The sequence below is a fragment of the Rissa tridactyla genome, chromosome 21 (genome assembly GCF_028500815.1).
Source record: "Rissa tridactyla isolate bRisTri1 chromosome 21, bRisTri1.patW.cur.20221130, whole genome shotgun sequence".
Lineage (NCBI taxonomy): Eukaryota > Metazoa > Chordata > Aves > Charadriiformes > Laridae > Rissa > Rissa tridactyla.
In genome coordinates this window covers 280,382-304,982 of record NC_071486.1, presented here as the reverse complement: position 1 = coordinate 304,982, position 24,601 = coordinate 280,382, and the positions used below count along the sequence as shown (strand labels likewise).

The following is a 24,601-nucleotide window of genomic DNA, read 5'->3' as shown; positions in this document are numbered from 1 at the left end:
TGGAGAGTCTCACCTGCAGTGCACGAGGGTTGGCCCCGCGTCCTTGGTGCTCTGAATATGCTCCCGGACCAGCTCTCTGAAGGTCATAATGGAAGCTGTGGACTCCGGGATCCCGTGGTCGGGCCATGCTGTGTAGTGCAGGTGGGACACATGCCGCTCTACCCGGAGACCCTCCTGCCAGGGGGGATGTTGGTGATCAGCGTGCAGCCCACTGGGACAGGGGCGTGCATGCACCCCGCAACCCTGGGAGCACCCGGGGACTTGAGGACACCTGGCTCAGCTGCAGGGAACAGCCAATGCCAGGTCTGCTGCACTGCCTGGTGGCTCCTGCTCCTGTCCTTCCCCATGGTCCCATGCTGTGGTGAGGCAAGGAGGTGGCGAGGAGAAAACCTGCCTTTGACTGCTGGGGAACGTGCCCTTGAAGCTGCAGGCTGTATCCCAGCGCAGGGATGTGGAAAGGAAATAGCACGGGTGGACAACAGGGGTGATACACACTGACAGTGACAGACTGCTCCAGAGGGGATTGGGTCTTTGAACCCCACTAATGGCAGGGAAAGGAAATTATGCCACCACCACCAAGGAGAAACACCACTGCATCCCATGCAAACCCCCAGCCCTTGACATGTCCCTGAGTTCATCCTCTTGGTCCTTACGTGCCACAGTTTGAACTCGCGCATGGTCCACTCCTCGGAGCTGCTCTGTGACAGCAGGTGCACCCAGACCTGCCCGTAGGAGACTGGGGCAGATTCAGATGGCCAGTAGTGATCACAGAGAACCTAGAGCACAGACAAGATGGGGTCCCAGTGAGACCAGTGAGGGCCCAGGTCCTGCTGGGTGACCTCCCAGCTTCCTGGGAGCATCTGGAGAACAGCAGCTGCGTGGAGAGCCAGAGCAGGTCTTGGGGAGCAGGCAGGGGTGGTTCTCCTTCCCACCAGGAGCTTTGCACAGTACTCCCCCACCTCCCCTTTGGATCTCAACCTCCTCCAGAGAAAAGGACCTGTGTGGGTCGCATCATCCCTGGAGACTGGAGAAACAGTCCATGTGAGGTGTCTCATCCAGAGGGAAGTGGTAATTTCAGACGCTGCAGAAATATCTGAGGGTGATGGGCATGGTTCCAGCTAAGCTCCACTTCTGCCCCTTCCCAAGCCAACCTAATGCTGAGCTGCACACATCAGCCTCTTCCCCTCAAACTGCCTGTCAAGGAAGCTGTGTAGCCCGTGCTCACCCTGGAGCCACGTCTGAGCAGGGGTTGGCAGAGGGCGCAAACCCAGTCCTGGGCTCAGCTCACACAACAAGGTCTGGGCTTGGCTGTGGCTAGCATTTGGAAGCCCGTCGGTGCCAACCTACCCGCCCGTTCTCCATGCACACTGTCAGCATGATGATGTTGCAGACATTCTGCTCCCACACCAGCCTCCAGAAGTCCTCTATCGTTTTCTTCAGGGGCCCCTGGGTGGCAATGAACTCCTGCTGGGATGTATAGCCCTGAGCAAGAGGCAGACAGGAGGAGTTGGCAAGTTGCTGATGTAGGTGGATCCTTCCCTGGGACAGTCAGTGCCTGGTCTGCTTTTGTGGTAGAGGGAGAAATGCCCATTGCCCTTAGCCCAGGAGGGCACGGTTCCCAGGCAGCTGATCTCAGAAGCAGCTGATTTCACAGGAAACATATGCTGCACAACACGTGCTCTCTACGTATTTAGAATAAAGAGGTGACCCATGCTGTTTCCCTCCAAGCAGTTCCTCATTCAGCCTAACCAGGGGAAGACAGATCTGGGTTTTTCTTGTGCTCACCAGTCATTGCTGGAGGTTGGGTGAGCCTGCAAGGTCTCGGGCTGCTTCTTTGCCCGTTTGACACACACATGCCCCATGGATCCACACACGCGCGCGTGCATGCTGTGTGCCCTGCCTGTTACCTGGGAAAATCTCCCGGATGGGGGATGTGGGCGCAGCTCCAGGGTTGTTCAAATGCAGCTGCACAGACCAGAAGGAGAAAGAGCAGACAGACAGACGGGGCAGTAAGCTGGGAGAGGATGGGAAGAAGACAGTGCTCAAGGAGAAAGCAGAAAGCCTGGCCAGTGTCACCACACTCACACCTCTGCATTCACAGCACTTGCCATCTGACGATCTCCATCAACCCCTGCTAAAGGGCAACTATGCCTCTCCACCGGACCCCCAACTCCTTGCCAGTCTGTGCCAGCTGCCGCTTCAGTGGCAGCTCTTGCCCGCCAGCCCTCACAACCTCAGTCCAGGCAGAGTTTCTCTGATGATGCCCTGTGCCCATGTCTCTGTGGGGAAGGCAAGTGGGCACTCACAGGAATGAAGTTGGCATTGATGTAGTCTGAGTGTGGATCCTCCCCCAGTTGGCTTAGCTTGACCCGAGAGTGATCATCTGAAAGAGACCATACACGCATGATCCCCCAAGGCAGCCCTTCCCCAGGACATGGCCATGTCCTCTTCACCTGGGTAGCACATCGGGAGAAGCCCCAGCAGCTCCCCTAGCTCCATGTACGCAGCCAGCAGTGAGGCTCTGTGCTTGGCCGAGCACCTTCTCCCTGGAGAGGTGTGCATTGCCTGCCAGCCACGTTAGCAGAGAGGTAGGAAAGCAGAGCTGGTATCATGAGGCTCATTGGAGAAGCCATGGGACACGCATGGTCCCTCTTTGGTCTCCAGTGGGACCCACCCCTGGGCAGCAGCCTCCTGGAGGAGCTGAGAAGGATGATGGCTCAGCCTTGGCTCAACCCTTCTCAACCCTTATGCCCTGAGTCTTCAGCAGGAAAATGGAAACTGAGGCCCACTTCAAGACTCCTTCTTCTCCCAGGAGAGGAGACAGGCACTGTGAACCCTGCAGCGACTGCATCCCTGTGCACTGCAGTGTGAGCTCCCACCCTGGATGCTAGGGAGAGGAGGGAGGAGGCAGCACTTACAGGGCAGCACATGGGGATATCTGTTCTTGGAGACATTCGCTGGTAGCTCAGCCTCCACCTTTGGCTGCTCCTTCCCAACTTCCTTCAGCTCCTGTAGGACAGGGCAGAAGATAAGCACGAACGTCTCTCTGGAGAGCTCCTGGCCAACCCAGCTCCCTGCTTATGGCCAATGGCTCTGTCTGGTGGTTTAAGAGGGTCACCCACAAGCAGGCAACTTCTGTACTCCCCCCTCAGTATGGCCTGTGAACTCTGAGCCACAGGTAGCTTTTCCCAGTGCATTTTCCAACAGCACTGTTCGTATTTAAAAGAAAACAAGCTCAAGTACTGGGAAAAAAAAAAACATTATCAGAAATCTACCAAGAATCTTGGAACATATTGTGCTAAGAAAACAGAAACATCTTGTGCTGCAAAAACAGGAATATGTTGTGCTGCTTCTGCCTCTGTTCTCACTCAGAAGACCAGAGAAGGGTGATCTGAGGAGGGCTGGAATTTGCTGATGGGACTTGCAAAGGTGCTGGCAGCAGAACAATTCAGAGCCTGCAGCTGGCAGTGGGAGCCAGTGAAGGTGGCCTGAGGTGAATCTCACAGCCTGGGTCTATAGCTCTGAGAGTGCTCCTGGACCTTCCTTTTGACTGCAGGCTCTTTTCTAACACTGTCAAGGTGGATCTCATTGCAACAGCAGTCAGTATCTTTGCTTCCAGTCCAGGCCTGGGGCCCTTAGGTTTGCCCACCAGCAGCTGTGGACAGTGCTAGCTCACCTCACATCACAGACAACACGTGTTTCTTAAACAAACTTAAACAAAACAGGTTTCGAGCAAAGGAATTGCCTGATCACTTGGTCCATTCAATCTTTGGCCTCTAAGACTGCCTAGTAGAGTGGCTGGATGGATAGAGGGATGGGTTACTGTCCCTGGAGATGAGGAGTCCATACAGGCCACCCAAAAGCTGGGACATGAGCTACCTAGAGCTGAAATTAAGTGTCATCTCTAGCAGCCATCCCTTCTCACCTCAAACTCCTGGAAAAAAGCGTGGTTAGCACTTGCTCTCTTCATCTCATAGTACTGCTTGAAGTTCTGTATGGGAATTGGCCGATGGACGTTTCTGCATGAAATGAAGTCCAGAGGAAAACTTGCCTTAGCTATTGGGAGGTCTGGCAGGCCAGTCAGGTGGCCAATGAGACAGCCCAGCCTTGAGACCTGCAGTACCTGGATGCACACACACAGGGATGGTTTATAGCCCACGTTATTGCCCAGGGAAGTGGGTCCGACAGAGCATTGTTTAAATATTGGGAGGGATTTCAGGATGATGAGGACATTCTCCTGCTGCAGAAGCCTTGCAGAGGAGGTGTGGACAATGCATTGACTTTGAATGGAGCCGGGCAATAACTACTGAACATGGGAAAGCCTAAGATTTAAAAAATAACTGAAGCAGACAGAGTTGTATCTTTCCTGAGCCAAATCATGAGAAAGGAACTAGGTGAAGGACTCTGGGACCTGCAGTGGGGACATGCAGAGAGGGAAAACTCCAGCACTCACCTCAAGCTGTAGGTCACCATTTCCTGGGGCAGGCTGCTCTTCTTGATTCTAGAACGAAAGCATGGGAGATGTTACTCTTCCCTGCAGTGCCAGGACAGATGCTGGCCTGGCACTGAAGGTTGGGTTTCTCAGCCTGCACCCACCGGGTAAGAGATGGCTCATTCTCACCTCTTTGCTCTGAGCTGTTTCCAGTAGACCAAAGCAAAAATAGCTGCAAGTGTCAAGAGAAATCCCACAATGATTCCAGCGATTATTGGCATGGAGAGTGGAGTTGCATCTGCACCGGATCCAGCAGCTGGAATAAATAAAGAGACAGAACAGAGAGAAGTAAGAGCCAGTAAATGGCTGTGTTTACTCTATTTATTATATTTGCTACAGCCTATGATCTCCCTCTGGCTTGCCATTGTCAGGTTGTTAATTATCTCTAACCTACACAGCCAGGCAGGGAAAATGTCATTCTCCACCTTACCTGAGAACATGGTGAATGTCACCGCAGGGGCTACCGGGTCGTATTTGGTGAAGGCAGCGATGCTGAACCTAGGGCAAAGCAGAGTCCTGCCGTCAGGGCCAGCCTGAACTGAGCACAGCACCCATGCAGCCAGCAGCAGGGAGATCCAAGGGAACAGGACAGCTGCCTCGGTTTTGAAATGCTGTATTGGAAGAAGCTGGTTTTCTGGTAGGGATTTAGGGAATGTGTGGAAATGGTCTTTCCTCCCTTTTCTGTCTCTTGGACAAGATTGTTGCACTTGGGAGAAGATGAGAAAATGCTCAGAAAGCACAAATGGGAAACAGCTCGCCTCCAAAGCGTTATTTGCAGAGACAAGCAGTAAGTTTCTGCTCTCTTAGAATCATAGAATCATAGGGTTGGAAGGCACCTCTGGAGATCATCTAGTCCAGCCCCCCTGCCACAGCAGGGTCACCCAGAGCAGGTTACAGAGGAACGCGTCCAGGCGGGTTTGGAATGACTCCAGAGTGGGAGACTCCACCACCTCTCTGGGCAGCCTGTGCCAGGGCTCTGCCACCCTCAAAGTAAAGAAGTTCCTCCTCTTATAGGGCACAAATAGGGAAAGACAACAGTAAGTAGGGAAAATCAAGTTGGGTTGAGTCACTGTCTTAGTTCCTGTCAACCCAGTAACTGGGTTCACTCCAAGGCGCAGAGCCCACGTAACTACTTGAAAGAGGGGCACCTCAGCTGGGAGGGCTGAGCCCTGGCCCAGACCCTTCCTGATGCACACAGAAGGGGCTGGTGCATCCTCTTCCCTGCGGAGATCTGCCCTACATCCTCCTCCCCGCAGAGCGGACTTCCTTCTGAGCATGGTAGCTTGGAAGGGCAGGTCTTCTTGTGCCCTAACTGCAAGCTAAGGCTTGCAAACATGGCTTTGGATTTTAGCAGCCAAGAGTTTGTGGAGGGTCAGTCCCCGCTGGCAGCACCCAGACCCGGCTGCCAGAGCAAAGACCTCTTTGGAAACAGGCTGCAGATGCCACGGCATGAGAGATAAGGGCTTGTGGATAAATAACTCACTGAAAGACAGGAAACAAGGGCTGGCTTCCAGAGTGGAGATGGGCTGTCAGGGCTATCTGCTTTTCACCACCCGGCTAATGATTAACTGGGAAGGCAGCACACTGTACTGAGGATACGTGTTGTTTAGGGCAGCCAAAATTAAAGCAAGCTGTGAAGAGGTGGAAAAGGATCTTCTTGTCCCGAGTAAACGGACACTTAAGTACATGTTATTCAATCACAGTAGGTGGGCTAATGACACCCTGATGGCTCTGAACTAGCTGCTACCCATGTGGGAGGCCGATGTTGGGGTAAAAATGGCAGCTGGGCCACGGGGAGGGCAGATACACACTCTCAGGCTGGCTGGACAGAATTTGGGGGGTGGAGGGGTACCCCGGGGTGTTCGTGCTGTTGTTAGAATCCCCTCGAGGCTGCTGGCAGCTACAAGCGATGGGTCAGGCAGATCTGGGTCTGAGCCCACGCGCTGTAACACAGACCCAGCTTGTGCCCAGGCTGTCCGGCGTCGCTGCCACACTGGCCATGCCCAGCCGTGCCTGAGGGTGTTAGCAGTAAAGAACGGATGGGCTTGGTGGGCAATCAATCTCAAACCTTCTGAATCAATTGGAGACTCCCCCATGCCAGCCCAGGGATCACACCACCTGTGGTGGGCATGGGATGGGAATGCATCATCATGCCAGGCGTGATAATGCAGTACCTAGGGAGAGCCCAAAGAGCTGTTTGCTCTTGATGATCTTGCTCTGGTTGGGATTTCCAAGGGAAACTCCCTTTTTTTCCCAGGAGAAGCAGTCATCTCCCGCTCCCCTGACGCAGCCCAGTGTTAACACCAATCTCTGTGCTCTGCCAGTGCTGCCCCAAGCAGCAGCCAGAGTTAAGAGCCCCTGTTTGGCAACATGCGTAAATCTAAAACGGCTCCATAAGAATCAGTGTAAGTTTTTCTTGTGAGTGCAGAGTTCTGCACAGAGCAAAAGTAAAGAGAGTGAATCAGAAAAGAAGGGAAGGAAGGAGCGCCAGCAGGTCCAAACACAACAGCAGGGACCTTGACTCCTCTCACCACAAAACTTAAGGGTTTTAAGTTTCTAATTCTCACTTTACTCTCAGGGTGAAGCTCTCTCTCCTGCACACACTCTCTCACCGTCTTTTTCTCTTTTCCCAACACTCTTAGCGACTTCTATCACTAGTCAGCCCCCCTTGGTCAGTAGCAAATGCACAGCCTGAGGTCCAAGTTCCCCACGGGACACACGCATGGATCACAATTTTCATAAATTCAGCCACCCTTGCTGTAAGTTTCTTTAAATTGAAATGGGACAACCTTCCACATTCTTTTTCAGAGAAATGCCTGGGGATACAGTCCCTGTTTGGTGAAATTGCGAGCTGCTAAATTAACAGGGGACTGACTAAAGATATGATTCTCTGTAGTAGAAAACCTGTTTTACCATCAACTATTTTAAAGTTACCCTTTAACAACATATGTACGTTTGCACATACATGTTCCTAGATTCTATTTACTTCCAAATAAGACTCTGAATTTATGAACATTGTGCTCCGTGTGTGTGTCCCATGGGGAACTTGGGCCTCAGCCCGTGCGTTTGCTACTCTCAACTTTGAGACCCCAGCTGTGCAGGCACCACTTGAACTAATGTTTCCGAATCGGTTTCATTTTTGCACTCTCTGAGTCTGCAGGTGGCTCTGAGTCAAGTGCAAAAGCCCTACAAATGACAGCATCCATTTTAGTCCTTACCCTGGAGGTGGACAACTGCCCAGCTCCCACAGCAGCACGTACAGCCCCTGTCAGCCTCAGCGTTCACTTCTGCTCTCCCTCTCCCTGCCCGCTTACACTCTCTGATTTTATCCAGTATGCCAGCCCTTGCATCCCTCAAACGCTGCTTGGTGGAGCAACCCCTGGGGTCCGCTGCTGGGGGTCTGGGGAGTACAAGGGTGAGGTGACATCCAGGGAGCTGGTGGCACCTTTTCTCCTCCAGACCCTTCCCCTCGGGAGGGATGTTGACACCTCTCACCTGTACTGTTCGTTGGCTTTCAGCTTCCCGTTGCACATTGCCCTGGACTGGCCGCACTCCTCTGTTCCCACTGGCACTCGCCAGGTTTCGGGGGAGCTCCTGGGGCTCGGATGGAAGGGATTGGGGATTAGCACAGCCAGGTAGGAGTCCTCTGTCCCGTAATAGTGGTCGTACCATGTGCTGGACATGATTTCCTGGGTGGGCCTCAGCACTGAAGGGGAATGTACAAGGTGACAGTGATAGTCCCAAAGTGAGGTCCAGGGGACCTGCTGCCCTCCAGGGAGCCGCTGCAGAGGGGGACGGGGGACGTGCAGGGTTTCACTTACATGAATCATTAGTAGTAGCAACGACACCGTAATACTTGATCTGGCCATTCTCCTCGCTGAACAGGTCGGATGAAATGATAACTGTGGAGCTGGCCTCCACCTGGAAGACGTCTGCTCGCAGGGGTGGAGGTAAGGCTGGAAAAGGAATCAGCAAGCACAGCCTGTCAGCGTGTCCCTGCTCCCACAGGCTCACGACACATGGCCCAGCCTGTCACTGGTCCCGGCATCACCGCCCAGAGCCCTGAACCGCTGCAGTTCAGTGCAGGACCTCACGGGGCTCACAGGCTTCTGGAAGAGTCCCCAGGTCTAATTAGCAGCACTGTGTGTCTTCTCCTGGGGTCTGTGGCAAGGTTGTGGGAAAGAAGGGGACTCACCCTCCACTGTTGTGTTGCAGAGCAGAGTCACAGCCTGGCTCCTCATTGTGTTCATGCCGACTGTGCTCACAATGATTCGGTACGACGAGTTTGGCCCCAGCCCCTCCAGACTGGCCTCGCTCGTAGGGGTGCTCGTGACGTACTTGGAGGTGGGAAGTCCATCAGAGAGTCTCTCTGTCACCACCTCATAAGCCTCCACATCTCCAGGAGAGCTGGTCCAGTTCAAGTAAAGGCTCCTTGACTCTGGTAGGCATTGCACATCCTCCACCGGGTTTGGCTCTGTGGAGGAGATATGTCAGGCTTTGAATTTACTGGATCAGAGAAATCCCAACCTCAGTCCACACGTCAGCCCAGAGCCATTCCCTGTCTGCAGGCCAATGAGAGAGGAGCAGAGCTGGACATCTGTGACCTGGGAGCCTTCTGTGCCAAGCGCCGCAGGGCAAGGCAAATGGCTCAGGGCCTGAGCAGATGTCTTATAGGAGAAGGAGACCAGTGGAGATCTCTGCAGAGTCCTCTTTGCTTCACCGCCACAGGTGATGGGGAATCTCTGTGATAGGACTAGCTTCCGGAGCTGATGGCTACCAGAGGGTCGCCTTACTGGCTTTTCTTATCTCCCACCATGAAGACTTCCCATGCTTCTGTTTACCCCCAAGGGCTGATCCAGTCTTGAGGCCACCCAGGTGTTTGTCCCCATTCCAGCCTGCACTCGCCCCATCCCCACGGCAGTGCATACCCACCCATCGCCACTGCCAAGGGTTTGGTGCTGCTCCAGTAGGGCCCGGCCACGCAGCTCAAGGAGACAGAGTAGTTCCTCCCTGGGATCAGCCCCTGGAGGAGGTGCTGGACTTGCCCTCTGCCGAGAGTGTGCCGCCAGGGCAGTGTGCTGTTCCTGGGATCCCGCAGCCACAGCTGGCACTCGTCCTGCTGTCCAGAGACACTGCCCCAGGAGATGAGCATCGTGTTGTTCCCTTCAGCCACCGCAGAGAGATTTTTGGGAACTGAGGGGGCTACAATGAAAACCACACCAGGGGAGAGTTAGTGGCATGAATGTACTCTCTTCCATCCTCTAGAGATACAACTGGAAGATGGGTAATATGCAAGGAAACTTCTTATGTTCAGTGATAACACTTCTGCAGATGCTGGCTGCCACTACCAGAAATGACCTTTAAGTGACAATTTGAGGACATGCATAGTGAGAAGCACGAGGAGATGGGTTCTTCCTCCTGTTAATTAGCAAGTTGCATTAGAGACCTGCTTGAAGGGCTCTGCACATGACTCCCAGCACCCTGCCAGGGGCTGAGCGTGGGAGCAGAGACCTCTGGATTCCCTAAGCAAAGTGCAGGGACTGTAGGGACAAGCACATGAAAAGGCTTATTGTGCTTATCTGCAATTTCCACATTCCTTAAACAACAAAAAAAAAGAAAACCAGCCTCCCCTTATCCCCATGCCAGGAATTTTCTGAGTGCCTGGGAGATGGGGATGGTGGGGTGTCCCCCCCTGACCGTGAGGCCTCATGGTCTCCCAGGCTGTGGGTGTCCTCTGCCAGAGCAGCACTGCTGCCATGGGATCCCTTGCTCTTTTTCAGTCACCCACGCACGGAGGGCCCAGCTTATGTGAACAGCGGGGCCACGAGCCCCTGCCTCCTAAAACAGCGACCGTGGCTGACAGACTGTCTCATGGGCAGCAGTACCGCCCTGCTGTCCCCTCCACCAGGGCCTTGCACAGCCCGTGATCCCATTGCTATGGTGGTACCTACAGCTCCCAGGCAGCAGTCCTAGCCACGTGCCTGCCCCTTCCCACCACAGGTGCTGGGGAAGGCTGAGCCTCATGCACGATGCAAGGGCCTCCAGCTCTTGCCACTTACTTGTCCAGTCGCTGATGTTCCCTGCGGAGGCTGCGTAGGGCCCTGCTGTGGACACCACTTCCAGCAGGTATTTATGTCCTGGAGCTAGGCCAGAAAAGGTGAATTTGCTGGTGCCTTTCCCAACAGATACATTGGCTGCCACAATACCTGATCCCGAATGGTACAGGAGGAGCCTGTAACTGTCTTGTCCTTGGGGTTCGGCTCGCCAGGACACACTCAGCCTGTTGGGATACCCCTGATTTGTCATGTACACGTTACGGGGTGCCAGGGGGTCTGGAGAGACAGGATGGGAGACATGTCAGTGAAGGGTCTGAGGACAGTGCCTGGGTATCTTGGCAATGTCATCAGAAAGGATGCATGATACAGGACAGGGCACTTTGTCTGGGATGGATGGCTGCATCCACCGGCCTGGAGGCATCTAAAAGCAGCTTCTGGAAGCTTCAAGTGGTGCTTGTCTGAGCAGAGACAGCCCTGTCCCAGCTGGAGTGAGACACCTAGAGATGGGTGAGGAGGGAGCACCCAGCCCGCTAGTAGAGGGGAGTGGAAGGTGACTGCTCCCTCCTCTGTGCCTCTCCTCTGAAGCACAACCCCCGGAACTTCAGCTGGCCTAATCCAGACTGGTGGAGCCGATGGTGAGGGTGGACAGAGCTCTGCTTAGTGCCACGGCACTGATGTGCCCTTGGGTTCAGGCAGTGCTGGGGTCTGCCATGAAGGTCAGTGGGGCCATGTCCTTTGTCATGAGCTTTCATGACTGCCCAAAAAGACACACATCGCCCTCAAATCAGGGTACTCACACGTCCAGTTGCTAACATTCCCTGCAGGTGTCTGGTAGGACCCCGCCATGGACACCGCCTCCAGCACATACTTGCTTCCTGGGGCCAGTCCCGTGAAGGTGAAGTTGTGGGTGTCTCTTCCAAGCGAGGTCGCAGCTGCCACGCTGCCCAGCCGCACGTGGTACAGGGTTAGTGTGTAGCCGTCTCGCCCCCCAGCCGCAGCTCCCCAGGATGCGCTCAGCCTGTTGGGGTGCCCCGTGCTCAGCAAACGCACAGTGGCTGGGGGCAGCGGGCCTGGGGAGTCACCAGACCTGATGTTAGGGACCAGAGACCGTGCAGATGGAAACAGACACTTGATGGGACATTGTGCAGCAGGACAGATGCTACCTGAAGGCTGGGACTTGTAGACTCCCTCTGCCACCTCCTCTTCCTCCCTTTTCTCTTTCCTGTCCCCATCCCACCTCACTTTTAATGCTGCTCAACCTTTGTGGTCCTTCACATGCCAACCCTTCTTCATTCAAATCACCCTCATCCCCCATAGCCTCGCTGGAGCACCTTTGCACATGCGTCCTCCAGCACCCAGCTGGCCTGCAGCTGCCTGGGCAGAGCTGGCACGGCATCCATACTCTGTCCAGCCCTAAAACCTTTCTGGGTGGAGAGTAGTGCTGGGCTAGTTCATCTCCAGAGCGAAGACCAGTTCTCCTGGGAAGACTGTGGATTAGCCTCTTCCTGTACTACACTGATTCATTTAATGACCCTTCATGGTAATGTGGTTTCTACCTGCTTAGAAGAGACTCAGCAAGGGCGCGAGTCCTCCTGTATACAGGGAGATGGGGCAGCATGGGCAGGGGCACGTTCCCACATAGGCACAGCTGGGCAACCGTGTACGCCATCGGCATGCACTTGTGCAAGTCTACAGTTGTGCCCATGAGGGTAACTGTGCCCCTGCACTAACTGCTGCATGTTGCACCATGCACACGGGGGTGCACATCTCTGAAGGCACCAAGTCCCCTGTAAACCTCCCAGCCATTGTCAGGACTGACCAGTGAATCACAGAATCACACAGAATCCCAGACTGGCCGGGGTTGGAAGGGACCTCTGGGGATCACCCAGTCCCACCCCCTGCCAGAGCAGGGTCACCCAGAGCAGGTGGCACAGGAATGCGTCCAGGTGGGTTTGGAATGTCTCCAGAGACGGAGACTCCCCCACCTCTCTGGGCAGCCTGTGCCAGGGCTCTGCCACCCTCACAGCAAAGAAGTTCCTCCTCATGTTGAGATGGAACTTCCTATGGCCAAGTTTTTGCCCGTTACCCCTTGTCCTGTCCCTGGGCACCACTGAGAAGAGCCTGGCCCCATCCTCCTAACACTGACCCTTTAAGGATTTATAAGCGTTGATAAGATCCCCCCTCAGTTGTCTTTTTTCCAGAAAAAGTGATGCAACATCTCCCACCCCTCTGCAAAGGACACTCCTCCAGGCACTCACGTGTCCAGGCACTGATGTTGGGTGCCGCTGCCTGGTATGGTCCAGCTGTGGCACTGGCCTCCAGGGAGTACTCATATCCTGGGGTCAGGCCCAAGAAGGTGAAGTTGTGGGTGTCTCTCCTGAGTGAGACTGTAGCTACCACGGTGCCCAGCCGCACGTGGTACAGGGTCAGTGTGTAGCTGTCTCGCCCCCCGGCCGCGGCTCCCCAGGACGCGCTCAGCCTGTCGCGGTGCCCCGTGCTCAGCCAGTGCACGGCGGCCGGGGGCAGCGGGCCTGGGGAGGAAACAAGAGTCACTGCAGGAGACATGTTCAGGCTGAAAGAAAGGAGGTGCTCCATGTCTTTGCCAAGCCTGTGCTGCAGGAGGTGGGTCAGCCCTGCAAGGTCCCGAGGGCTGGCTTTGCCCTTGACTCTGTGGCAGCTGTCTCCAGGGATTTCCTCCTCCCTGGTGCGGCCTGAGCCTGTGGATGGCTGTGGATGGCTACCTGAGACATGGGTGGTCAGGCCAGAGGGTCATGCACAGAGTCCCCATGGTGCATCCAGCAGGGCATGGGCACTGTGCCCTTGTATGGGTGGAAGAGGAAGGCAGGATCTGGCTGCACTAGTATGATTTGAACTGGGAAGGGGGAGATCTGGTAGAGGACACCTGGCTGCAAGGAGAGCATCATACTCACGTGTGCAGTGGGTGAAGTTGGGGCTGCTGGTGTGGAAAGGCCCAGCTGTGGCCCTCACTGCCATGCTGTAGCGGGTGCCGGGGCTCAGGTTTCGGAAGGTGTGACTCCTGGCATCCCCACTCAGCACCACGCGCCCAACACGACTGCGGGAGGCTGTGTCATAGACATCCACCACATAGCCTTCTGCTCCTCGCCCCGTTGCTGCCCAGGAGGCCTGCAGCGCAGAGGCAGAGGGGCTGCCCAGGGTGAGGTTGGCAGGGGCCAAGGGATCTGGAAAGCAAGAGGGAGACAGTCAGCCCCCGCGTGCCACCACTTGCTGCTCAGTGCTATGAGCTGGCTGCTTTGCCCAGTGGTTCCTTGTGCTCTGGCAGTGCTGGACTCCAGCCCCCCGCTCCCAGTGGGCCGGATGGCCACCAGAGAATCTCCCAGAGTGAAGCATGGGGACAAGTGGGCAGGCAGTGCATGTGGCTCTGATCTCAGCATCCCCAGGGTTTGCAGCTGGACATGGCAGGGAGATATCCAGAGCCTTTGAGATAGGTAGGGAGAATTGGGTCTGTGTCAGGGCAGGAGCGAGGACAGTGAGCAGAAAGGTGGGACAACTGCGTGGAAGCTGGGGACACAGCGGGAGGGTTTGGGATGGGGAAGGTGGTGGTGGGTGCTCTGCAAGGCTCAGATGGAGGCTCTGGAGCACAGTGGAGTGTCCAACCCAACCCACCAGACTCACGTGTCCATTGGGTGACATTGGTGGAGGAGGCTTTGAGCGAGCCTTTCACAGCAGTGACCTGCACAGCAAACCTGCTGCCCGCCTCCAGGTGAGTCCAGGTGATGTTCTGGGCATCGGGACTCAAAGTCTGGACCCGATCCCTACTCTGGGTGCTGAGGGTATACAGAATAACACGGTAGTGATCCCTCCTGCCAGGGGGCTTGCTCCAGCACGTGTAAAGCTCTGAGGAGCTGCCGGGGTTGATAAGGCTCAAGTTTGTCGGTGCAGCAGGAACTGCGAGGAAAGACAGACGCATGAATCAGAGAGAAAAAGATCCAGTTCTCAACATGCAGCTGTCTTTGGGGAGGAGTCTTGCTTTCCCCAGGCAGCCAGCAACAACCGGCCAGCAAGCGCTCTGCGCCCACAGGGTGCAAGGCGGCTGCAAGAGGCAGCAGATGCCTGCAGACCAGCATCACTGGGAACCAGGCCAGGGTGCCCTCCTCTCCCCTCCCTGGGTGCCAACATTGATCCCCATCCCATTCTGGAGCTCCTCACAGTGCTCCCACCCAAATCTCCGGTGGGTGGATGGATGCTCACCTGTGCAGCTGGTGATGTTCTTGGGGAGGGAGCGGTAGGGTCCAGCTACTGCCCAGATCCCAACAAGGTAGCAAGTTCCTGGTTCCAGCTGTGCTAGGGTGACATTGGTGCTGTCTTTCCCTGCTTCCAGGTTCCTCGCTGGTGCAGAAGAACCTTCCTCGTGCACGCTGAGCAAGTATCCATCCCTCTGCCCAGGAGAGGTCTCCCAGTGCACAGCCAGAGCCTGGGCAGTATGGACAGGGCTTGCTGACAGGGAAAGAGGAGGTAGCGGGACTGCGGGAGAGAAACAGAGTTACAGGGGACAAACCTGGGATGCTCAGGACTGACTCTAGTTTGGGAATGAAGCCAGGAGCTGCAGGACTGTGAGCATCTAACACGCTGCCTAAAGACTGCTGAAAGCAGCAGGTTGCTCCCAGATCAATGCTGCTCCCTGTGTCCTAGCTGATAATGGTGCACCACCACCACAGCCCGAGACCCCCTTGTCCCACAGTGCTGGGGCAGGCTCACAGCATGCCCCATTGGGCTGCTGGGCTCAGGATGAGCGAGGGTCCCAACAAGAGAGCCAGCATCCTGAGTAGGAGACAGGCACCAGTGGGGTTGCAGGGACATGGTCTCAGGGCCCTCCTGCAGAACAGCCCTGGGACTCCCTCTTGGTCCCCAGCCCCTCACCAGGTCAGAGCCAGGCTGGGCCCCAGGGATGGGGATGGGTGCAGTGGAGCTACGTTCCTACCAGTGTAGCCGATGGCAGTCTGAGAGGAGGTGCGATGAGGCCCAGCCTGAGAAATGATCTCCACACGGTATCGGGACCCTGGCACCAGCCCCTCCAGGTCAAGCTGGGTGACTCCACGAGGGACAGACACATTCCTTATGATGGACAGGGACTCAGCTACCGAGAGCTGTACCAAGTGGTCTCTGCCACCGCCTGACTCCACCCAGCTCACGTGTAGCTCCTGAGGTCTCCGGCCAGGCTGTACACTCACGTTAGCCAGAGACAGTGGATCTAGGGGGAAACACAGCATGGAGTTACATGAGATGGTGGAGGAAAGCAACTGGAGAAGCCAGGACACAGCCTGCACCTCTGCACAGGACTAAAGGAGAAGTGGTGGCTGCTGACTGCCAGCTCCCCTGTTGTCCTGGGGGACATACAAGTTGCCCGTCCATATCCCCAGGGTGCTGCCAGCAGGCAGGTGCTGTGCTGCAGAGAGAGCACTCAGCTCTCTGGTGGGCTGCTCTGCTGCATGGACAGGGAGCAGCAAGCCCATAAGGGTCCCTGTTCTTCCTCTCTCCCATCCCTGTCCCACCAGTTCCAGGCTGGCCTTGAGACCACAAGTGGTCTAGGCAGAAGGTTCAGCTTGACCTGGGAAAACCTAGGCTGGTGAAAAGGGTCTTTTGCGGCCCAGAAGCCAGCACACAGCACCTAACTCACGACACATGCTCTGATTCCCAGGGGCAGGTCTCACTGGAGCCCTCCCTCTGCTCGGACACGTCCATGCCACTGCCAGTCTTGCAGACAGTGCTAGGATGCCCTGTCCCTGCAGGAGGCTGGGGACACTTCTCACTCACATGTCCACTCAGTGGCAAAGTGTGACGAGGATCTGTATGGGCCAGCGAGGACGGTCACCTTCAGGAAGTACTGAATGCCAGGGGACAGCCCCAGAAAAGTGAAGTTGTGGGCGTTTGGCCCCACTGAGATGTTCCTCTGCGCTGGATGGCTCTTGCTGTAGAGCTGGAGGTGGAACTGGTCCACATCGCCAGCAGCCTTGTCCCAAAAGGCGGCGAGTCCCAGTGGGCGTCGTGTGTTGGTCAGGGTCACACCAGCTGGAGCCAGGGGGTCTGAGAGAGAAGAGACATCCAGGTGGTGAGAGGCAGTCGTGGTGGAGCTGCTGCAGTGTGGAGTGGGGGCCTGCACGCACTCATCCTGGGCACCCTTCACCACCCGTCCCTGCTGGGCTCAGGTAATCAGCCCTGGCATATCAAACCCCAGAACAGCCTGAGCTTCTGCTCCACAACAAACTTTGGAGCAGGTCCCCACCTTTCCTGCTGGGTGACATTTGGAGATGCTTTCTGTTCAGTGATGGATTTCTCCTGCCCTGAAGACCCTTTTACTTCCAACCTGGCTGAATGTGGCTCTTCCACTCTTTGTCTGTCTATGCCTTCCTGACCCTGGTTCCCCCACCTCCCCATAGTCCCCATGGTCCACACTCTCCCTTGCATCCATGCCGTGAGCTTTCTGCTCTTGTTGGCAGGCCACGGCTGCAATCTGCAGTAGGGTTGAGGTCGGGGTATCACACTCACATGTCCAGTCTGTGGCTGATCGCACAGGGGATCTGTAAGGTCCAGCCATAGCAGCCATCTCCAGTGTATACTGCCGCCCAGGGACAAGGTCCTCGAAGGTGACATTCATCCAGTTGTTCCCCAAAGTCGTGTTCCTGACCCGCTTCTGGAACTTGGTTTCCCAGAGGGTGCCCGTGTATCCGGTGCTGCCAGTGGGAGCTGCGTTCCAGAAGGCTTGCAGAGAGGTGCTGTGGCCCTGATTGCTGAGGGTCAGCTGCTCCAGGGGCAAAGGATCTAGGAAAGGAAAAGTCTAGAGTCACAGCTGCACCCGGACTGGGGTCACCTGGCAGAAATGCAGCCCCAAATGTGCTGGGGCTGGAGCTCCTTCCCTGGGAGAACCTGCATCCAGGCGCTCTGGCCACCCATGGGGTCTGAGCAGCCACTGTCCCCCCTGCTGCCACCCGCACACCAGTTTGGCAGGGACTGGGCCCGCGCAGACTTGGAGCTGGCATGGTAAGAGAGGACTGCTCTGGTGCTGGAGGAGGTGGTGGGTGGGATGGTCTGGACCAGGGTGGTGGAGAGGTGTTTCAGGGCAGATGCAGCCTGAGCAGTGCCGCAGGAGGGTGGGCTGGGGGAGGAGGAGGAGGGCACTGACCCTTGTGCCGGGCGGCTGGGATACAGAGCAGGGTCAGACACATCCAGCAGCACCTGTGCTTTCCTCCGGAGCCTTTTGCCCTTTTATTGCATGAAGGTGCAGAAGACCCATTCTATCACACGCCCTGGGGCACAGCATCACAGAGAAGGGCAAGATCCAGTGGGAAGCCCGGGGCTGGCTGTGGTGAGGGCTGTGTCACTCACATGTCCAGTTGGTGATGCGCCGGGGTGAGGATGTGTAGGGGCCAGCCACGGTGCTGACCTCAAAGGTGTAGAGAGTCCCAGGGCGGAGGCCGTTGTAGGTGAAGTTGGTGACACCTCGGAGCAGCGAGCTGTTCTTCACGGGGTGCTCCATGGGGCTGAGGGCCAGCATGTAGCCCTCGCCCATTGCCTCCTCCCAGCTGGCTAGTAGGCTGTAGGGGCTCCCCTGGCTGGACAGACTCACACCAGATGGTGCTAGCGGCTCTGCAAGGGACAAGGATGGGATTGTGCATGTCACTGTGTGAGGCAGGGCATTAGGCAGCCAGACTGCTCTCACGACACTCTGCAGCGTTCCCCCCACGGAACATGGGCAGCCAGGGCTGCAGGGGGAGCCTTTTATCGCTCCCAGCACCAGGGGCTGGGTGAGCGTCTCCCCACGCTGTTTAAGGCTCCAGTCATTCCTTCCCGGGGTGGCAGCTCTGGGGTGGCTGCCTGAGCACCAGCTGCAGCTCCATGAATTGCCCAGGAGGGACTGGGGACAGGGAGATGCTGCTCCGAGTGAACTGGTTGTGGGGGGGAAGCTGTCTTGAAGACTGCCAAACACTGAGCCTGAAGGTTACTGAGTAGGATCTGGTCTCGATTTGTGCCTGGCACAAGTCTGCCAAGGACCTCCCGGTCCCCCCTCACGAGGAGCCGTGGGGCAGCAGATTTTGCCGCTCTGCCCCACAGCCTGCCCTTGAGACCAGGTGCCGCAGCACTGCACAGCCCCATCTCTGCCCCTGCTGCAATCCCTCCCTCTGGGGATCAGCCCTCCATCAGGTGGCAGAAATGGCCTTGAAAGGACACTCTTGGGCTTTCAGCTTACGTGTCCAGGCTGCCGTGCTGCGGGCTGATGCCCGGTAAGGCCCAGCCACCGCCGTCACCTGGACAGAGTATTGCTTCCCAGGGCTCAGCCCGTGGAAGGTGACATGATTGTTGTCTCCGTCAACGGAGATGTTCCTCGTCGGTGCACCATCCTCTCCCTCCTGCAGCGTCACCAGATAGTAGTTCCTCTCTCCCACCGCGGTGCTCCAGCGAGCTTGCAAGGAGTTCTGCTCCTCCGCAGTGCTCAGGGTCACGTTGCCAGGGCTCAGGGGGTCTGGAAGGGAAGGGGACTGTGTGCATCAGGATTATGGGGTGCTCTGGACCCCATACACCCGTGAGCCTCATTCCCTGCTTCCTTATCTGCAGGGTCACATCCAGCCTTAGACATCTTTTTGGAGCGTGCTGTCTCCATTCCCCAGCACAACCACTCCTCATCTAGCAGAGCCCAGATGAAGCTGGCAGCCCTGCTGGGAAATTCCTAAAAGTACCCCTCCTCTCCATTTGTGTCCCGTCATGAACTTGCTGATATTCCCAGGAACTGGCCTGGACCGAACTCCTGGCCGGATGCCCCTGGCTTGTGCGTCTGGCACCAGGGACGTTTGTTCAGTCGGGTAGGTCAGAGCCACAGACGGCAATGGCAGGGATAGAGTCAGACTGGCTTCATAGCAGAAACAAACCAGCTGGGGGTGTGGAGGTCTTCCAAAATCCCAGCTGCAGAGTCAGCAGTGAGCAGGCTCCAGCTTCCTGGGCTGGCAGGCAGAGCAGGAAAGAGCTGGAGACTCATCAGCTGGTGGCACCCAGGTCCTTCCAGCTTGCACCTGACCACTGACTCTGCCCAGGCCAGGACAAGTCACTGGCCACAACAGCCCTGAGCCTGCAGCTCGGCACCTCCGTAATTTGTTGCTCCTCACTGGAGAGGGCCAACGCTTTCCTGGCGTTTGGCATGAGTCTTGCTCTGTTCTGCAGGCTAGGCTTGCCCTCTCTGTTTCCCCCTCGTTTTTCCTGGGAACATCTGGGAGAGCAAGTCTGGGGTCAGAACTGTTTGCAGCGCTATGGACACCATATTGGCAGCAAACCAGGACCGTGGTGGTGAAATTCACCTGTCCTCAGGGCCATTGTCAGCCTTAGGCCAGAAGCTGGAGGAAGTTGGGTTGAATGGTACACCTAGCTGGGGTCTGGCAGGTCTACCTCAATTTCTTGACCTGCAGATGCTGGCTTCCTTGGTTGTGTTTGCACAGCACCCTGCACATTAGGAACATCCACCAGGATGCTACCAAAACCAGGTGCTACCAAAATATATCCCTGACAGAAATCAAAGGGGATCAAAGTTCCATTTACCCCCATGAACTTCCAGTTCAAACCAGCTAAACTACTATCCCCTTGCCCCCCGTTTTCTCTGCTGCCCTTGGACAGCCCTGAGGCATGTGAGAGCCCAGCCCCAGCAGCACTGAACACCAGTGGGATCCACTGCCCTTCCATCATCCTCCTCAGGGAGATGCCACAAGCTGATCCCAATGCTCCCCATGGAGAAGCAGGACAGCACTGGGAATTCACCTGCCCAGGGGACCGACTGGCCCCAGAGCCAGGTCCTGTAGCAGCTTTTGGCCAGGTCCAAGCAGAAGAATTGCCCGCTGCACCCAGGGCTCTGGCAGGAGACCTTTGGATTCAGAGGCTGGACCAGAGGCAGGGAGAAAGCCAGGGCCACCAGGGTCCTCCCCCATCCCTGCCCATCATACTCACATGTCCAAGCGGTGGCATTGGGCCCCACCATGGTGTAGGGCCCTGCCATGGCACTCAGCCCCAACCAGTACTGGGTGCCGGGGTGGAGATGCTGGAAGGTGTAGCTGGTGAGGCCCCTCCTGGCTGATAGGGTGGTGGTCACCGTCTGGGTGAGGAGGTTGTGGAGTGCGAGGTGCAGCCACGCTGCCCCCCCAGCACCCACCCAGGAGGCGATGAGGCTGGTGCTGGAGCCCGGGCTGAGCCTCAGCTGGGTGGGGATGGAGGGAGCTGAGGGGAAAGGCAGGAGGGAGCGACGTTCAACACTGGGACTGGGGGTCCCTGGACCCTCCTCTCTCCCCAGGGTCTCCTATGCCCACAACTGCTCTCTATGCTGGCATGAGGGCTGAGGGGACTGCTGAGGGATGTCTCTCCCATGTCCCTTCCCAGGCAGGCTGAGGGGCTCTTGCGGTCCCTCCATACTGTTGCGCTCTTTCAGGCTGCAGGGCAGAGGGGGTGGCCGCCTGGGTAATGCAACATTTCTGCAGCTCCCACCAGCCAAGATCTTTTGTCAAGATCCCCAGATTGCCCTTCTCCCACTGGGACATGGAGCACCCAAACCCAAGCTGTGGGTCCTGCAGGGCAGGACTGAGGTGTAAGGATGTCCCTATGGCCAAGCACACTGGGTTCACAGCGGGGATGTGAAAAACTCCCAGCTTTTCCCCATGCCACACAAACTCCCCATCCCGAGCCTGGAGACCTCCTCCCCCTCCCTGCCAGCCCAGCTGTGCTGCACCCCTCCTGCCAAACCCTTTCTCCCACCCTTTCCCTCTTGGGCAGGCAGACCCATCACTCCTTACCTGTCCACTGGTGGATACTGGTGCTCGCCTGGCTGGATCCGACCAGCGTGCTGACCTTCAAGGCATACTCGCTGCCAGCCAGCAACCCGTCAAACAGGAAGGTGGAGGCGTTTGGCAGAATGGACGCATTTCTCACGAGCGTCTGGGAGTCGCTGTGGTAGAGGGCAAGGTGGTAGCCATCTCGCTGCCCGGGGGCGTGTGCCCAGGAGGCGTGCAGCATGGCAGAGCTCCCACCGCTGCTCAAGCTCAGGTTGCGGACGGGTGAAGGACCTGCATCGAACAGGGCACAGACGGTGTTGGCTGGTTGCCTGGGGATGCCTGACCTGACGGGTTGCTCAAGGGCTGGTGAGACAGTGCTTTCACCTGGTGAGGTTCCTGCCAGACAACTCAACAGGACCCAATCCCCCAAGCACAGCCCCGTCACCTCCCTGACAGCCCACCAGTCGCCCAGGCGTTGTGTGGGCTGCACCATCCCCTTTGGATCAGTCTCTGCACAGTCACTCTGAACTGGGCAGGGAGGCTTGGTGGAGGAAGCACACCAGGTGTGCACTGAGAAAGATGAACCCATCGGCGCTCAGCTGCGAGCTCACCTGCTGCCAGGTCCTCTGTTCCTGCGGGTTCTGTGGGTCCTGCCACCTGCGTTCCCGTGAGCACCAGCCCCTGCTCCCTGCAGCCACCACTGCTGTCTGACGCCATCCCTTCTGCTGGCCAACCCCCTCCCTCCAGCTCTACTCTCCTTTTCTAGGTTTTCCACCTTCACCTGCACTGATTTACTCAAGGATCTTCTGGAGAGACGCAGGCAAGGGCTGCCACCCTCACCTGAGCTGTGGGCTCACCAGCCCTGCCCCCTTCCCCTGGTCCTTGGCATCAGCCAGGGAGGGCGCAGAGCAAGGCTTGCTGGGCGAGCCAGTGATTGACAGAGATGTGCCAAAATTACAGGGCAGATGCTACTTCCTTGTAGCTCTTTCTAGACCTCCAGGCATGACATTTTCCACCCCTCGGCTCTCTGCAGTCCACAGCATAGGTTGGTCCATCATTAGTTATATTATTCCAGGAGAAGATATAGCATGAACCCTGCCCACGCAAGGTGCAGGGACAGGACCCTCCCTCTGCATGGATGAAGGAAGGACCCCTGGAGCTCTGGGGACCAGGGAAGGACCCTAATCCTTGTGGAAATAAGGAAATGCCCGACCTCCCCGTGAACTCATGGGACTCTGCACAGACCTGTACTTCGTACCCTTCAGAGCAGTGTGACGATCATTGGTAGGAGCACTGAGACCCTTTGACTCTGCAGTCCCTGGGGAACCCCTTACTTGTCTGTGCTGTGACTGTCTGGCTGGTGATCTCCGTGCAGGCAAGCGTGGCTGTCACCTCAATCTCATAGCGCGTGCCAGGGGTCAGCCCGTGGAACCAGAAGCTGGTGATGTTGGGTCCAGCAGATCCATTCTGCAGCGGTGTGCGTGACCCCAGGGAGGAGAGGGCAAGCGAATATCCCTTGGCACCTTCCTCCGGCTCATCCCAGGACAGAAGGAGGGAGTCCGACCGGCCGTGGTCACTCACACTGAGGTTCAGGAAGGTCCCTGAAGAGGCAAAACCAAAACTCCTCAACAGGGAGTTGTTGCTGGGTGGCCAGCCTGGAGGGCCAGGCTCCCCAGTCCACCCACACTCGCTGCACACCTTGGAACGGGCCACCACCACGGGCACTGCCGTGCTTTGGTCAGGACCCCCAATCCCAAGGGCTTCAAACAGCCTTTGGAAAACAAAAGAAAGATCAGAAACCCCCATGGACTGGGGTCAAAGGCACCATGTGAAAGAGATGCACCTGAACATGGAGCATGTCCTCCACTGGAGAAAGAACAAAAGGCTTCAGGCCATCACATGCTTTGTCCAGGCAGCCCTGGTTTGTGGCAGAAAAGTTGCCCTGGCTGGGTGTAAAGCATTGGACAACACCTTGCTTGGTTTGAGCCCCCAAAAAGATGCTGAAGGGCTCTGGGTCCACCTTGCAGAAGCAAGAGAAAGGCCAGTGAGGGAGCAGGATGGATATGGCAGTGGGGCCGTTACGGTCCCTGCAACAGCCTCTGTCTCTGTGTGGGCTCTGACATGGGAGAGGGTAAAGACTGCTTTGGAGGGATCCAGGCACTGACTCCCACTGCCCTGCCCAGCGCAGAGATGACACAGGAAGAGGACGCTGTGTATGCGGAGGAAATGTGGGGCTGCACTTGCACAATCCCCCGCTGAGGTGTGTCCCTGCCTTGGCCTTGCTCAGCAGCAAGGTCAGCGTGCTGTGGCTGCGGGGCCAGCGCTGTGGCATCCAGATGGAGAGCGTCTGGGGACAAGGAAGTGGCATACAGGGCTTGGCCTAATTGGTGGGTCGGTGGCCAAAACTGCTATTGAATCCCTGCCCTTAGAGTTGCTCAGGAACCACCTACACAAACAGGAGCCAGACAGAGCCTGACTGTTGGGAGCAAGCCGGCAATGTGACCCTTGCAGGCTCCATCTCTGCCTCCCCAGCACATCGTCACGCACTCCCCATCCCCAGCCCGGCCGTGGACGATGAGCTCTCTATTGCCTTCAGCCTTTGGGAAACACCAGAGCAGCCCTAGTGCTAATAAGACATTTGTGTAATAATTAGCACTTAAAATTTATGACGTGCAACATCTTGTAACAGTCTTACATGGGATCTGGCATGGCAAGAAAGCTTTAAACAAGCACAGCTACTGTCCCAGAGGCCTGCCCGGGGGCTGCCTTTACACAGCAAAAGCGGAGCAGCATGGGGCGAGCCCCAGCGGCACCTTTGGGACTGCTCAGGTGTTGCGTGTGGCCTCCCCACAACACTGAACGGTTTCAGAACTTCATGCAACTTCTGTTTCATGCCATGCCATTGTTTGGAGCCTGCTGCCACGCTGCGAGCTTCACTCAGCAGATGAGTGCAAAGGGAATTGGGGCAGTTAGATGGACACAAAAAAGGAACACATAGTCCCCCTCGGAGAGGCCTTCTCAGTGCCATCCCCAAGCAGTTCAAGTGCAGATTTGGGAACAGAGCGCTCAGGAGGGTTATCTGAATGTAGCTGGGTGTCCATGGGTCAGGTGTCTACACCTGGGCTGGCTCCCCTTGCTGTCAGCAGAGACCCAGTCGCAGCACAGGGGATGGCTGGTCTCCTCCTGGAGAGAGCCAGCGGGACTGTGCCCCGCATGGAGTTCAAAGAGGGATGGTATTTCACTGCGGGCTCTTTCTTATCTCATGAAGGCACGAG

The 24,601-nt window shown here is 56.7% G+C and overlaps 1 protein-coding gene across 2 annotated transcripts in view; it reads right to left on the bottom strand.

Annotated features, from left to right (window-relative positions):
- The window catches only part of LOC128900419 (receptor-type tyrosine-protein phosphatase V-like), a 37,046-nt gene that overhangs the window by 10,063 nt on the left and 2,382 nt on the right, over positions 1-24,601 (bottom strand). Inside the window, exons 3-29 of one of the 2 annotated variants that reach the window (XM_054181541.1) lie at positions 22,661-22,927; positions 21,348-21,617; positions 20,512-20,778; positions 18,773-19,045; positions 17,911-18,171; positions 17,074-17,346; positions 16,342-16,611; positions 15,509-15,778; positions 14,779-15,051; positions 14,203-14,475; positions 13,479-13,748; positions 12,807-13,079; positions 11,346-11,618; positions 10,552-10,824; positions 9,425-9,694; positions 8,688-8,966; positions 8,314-8,448; positions 7,988-8,198; positions 4,923-4,990; positions 4,622-4,748; positions 4,454-4,501; positions 3,926-4,019; positions 2,919-3,009; positions 2,307-2,383; positions 1,348-1,482; positions 654-776; positions 14-174 (exon numbers count right to left, since the gene is read on the bottom strand). In XM_054181541.1, coding sequence (XP_054037516.1) covers positions 14-174; positions 654-776; positions 1,348-1,482; positions 2,307-2,383; positions 2,919-3,009; positions 3,926-4,019; positions 4,454-4,501; positions 4,622-4,748; positions 4,923-4,990; positions 7,988-8,198; positions 8,314-8,448; positions 8,688-8,966; positions 9,425-9,694; positions 10,552-10,824; positions 11,346-11,618; positions 12,807-13,079; positions 13,479-13,748; positions 14,203-14,475; positions 14,779-15,051; positions 15,509-15,778; positions 16,342-16,611; positions 17,074-17,346; positions 17,911-18,171; positions 18,773-19,045; positions 20,512-20,778; positions 21,348-21,617; positions 22,661-22,927 — 5,605 coding nt within the window. The remainder of the gene's footprint in view (positions 1-13; positions 175-653; positions 777-1,347; positions 1,483-2,306; positions 2,384-2,918; positions 3,010-3,925; positions 4,020-4,453; positions 4,502-4,621; positions 4,749-4,922; positions 4,991-7,987; positions 8,199-8,313; positions 8,449-8,687; positions 8,967-9,424; positions 9,695-10,551; positions 10,825-11,345; positions 11,619-12,806; positions 13,080-13,478; positions 13,749-14,202; positions 14,476-14,778; positions 15,052-15,508; positions 15,779-16,341; positions 16,612-17,073; positions 17,347-17,910; positions 18,172-18,772; positions 19,046-20,511; positions 20,779-21,347; positions 21,618-22,660; positions 22,928-24,601) is intronic. The other variant, XM_054181542.1, reaches the window with a different exon arrangement.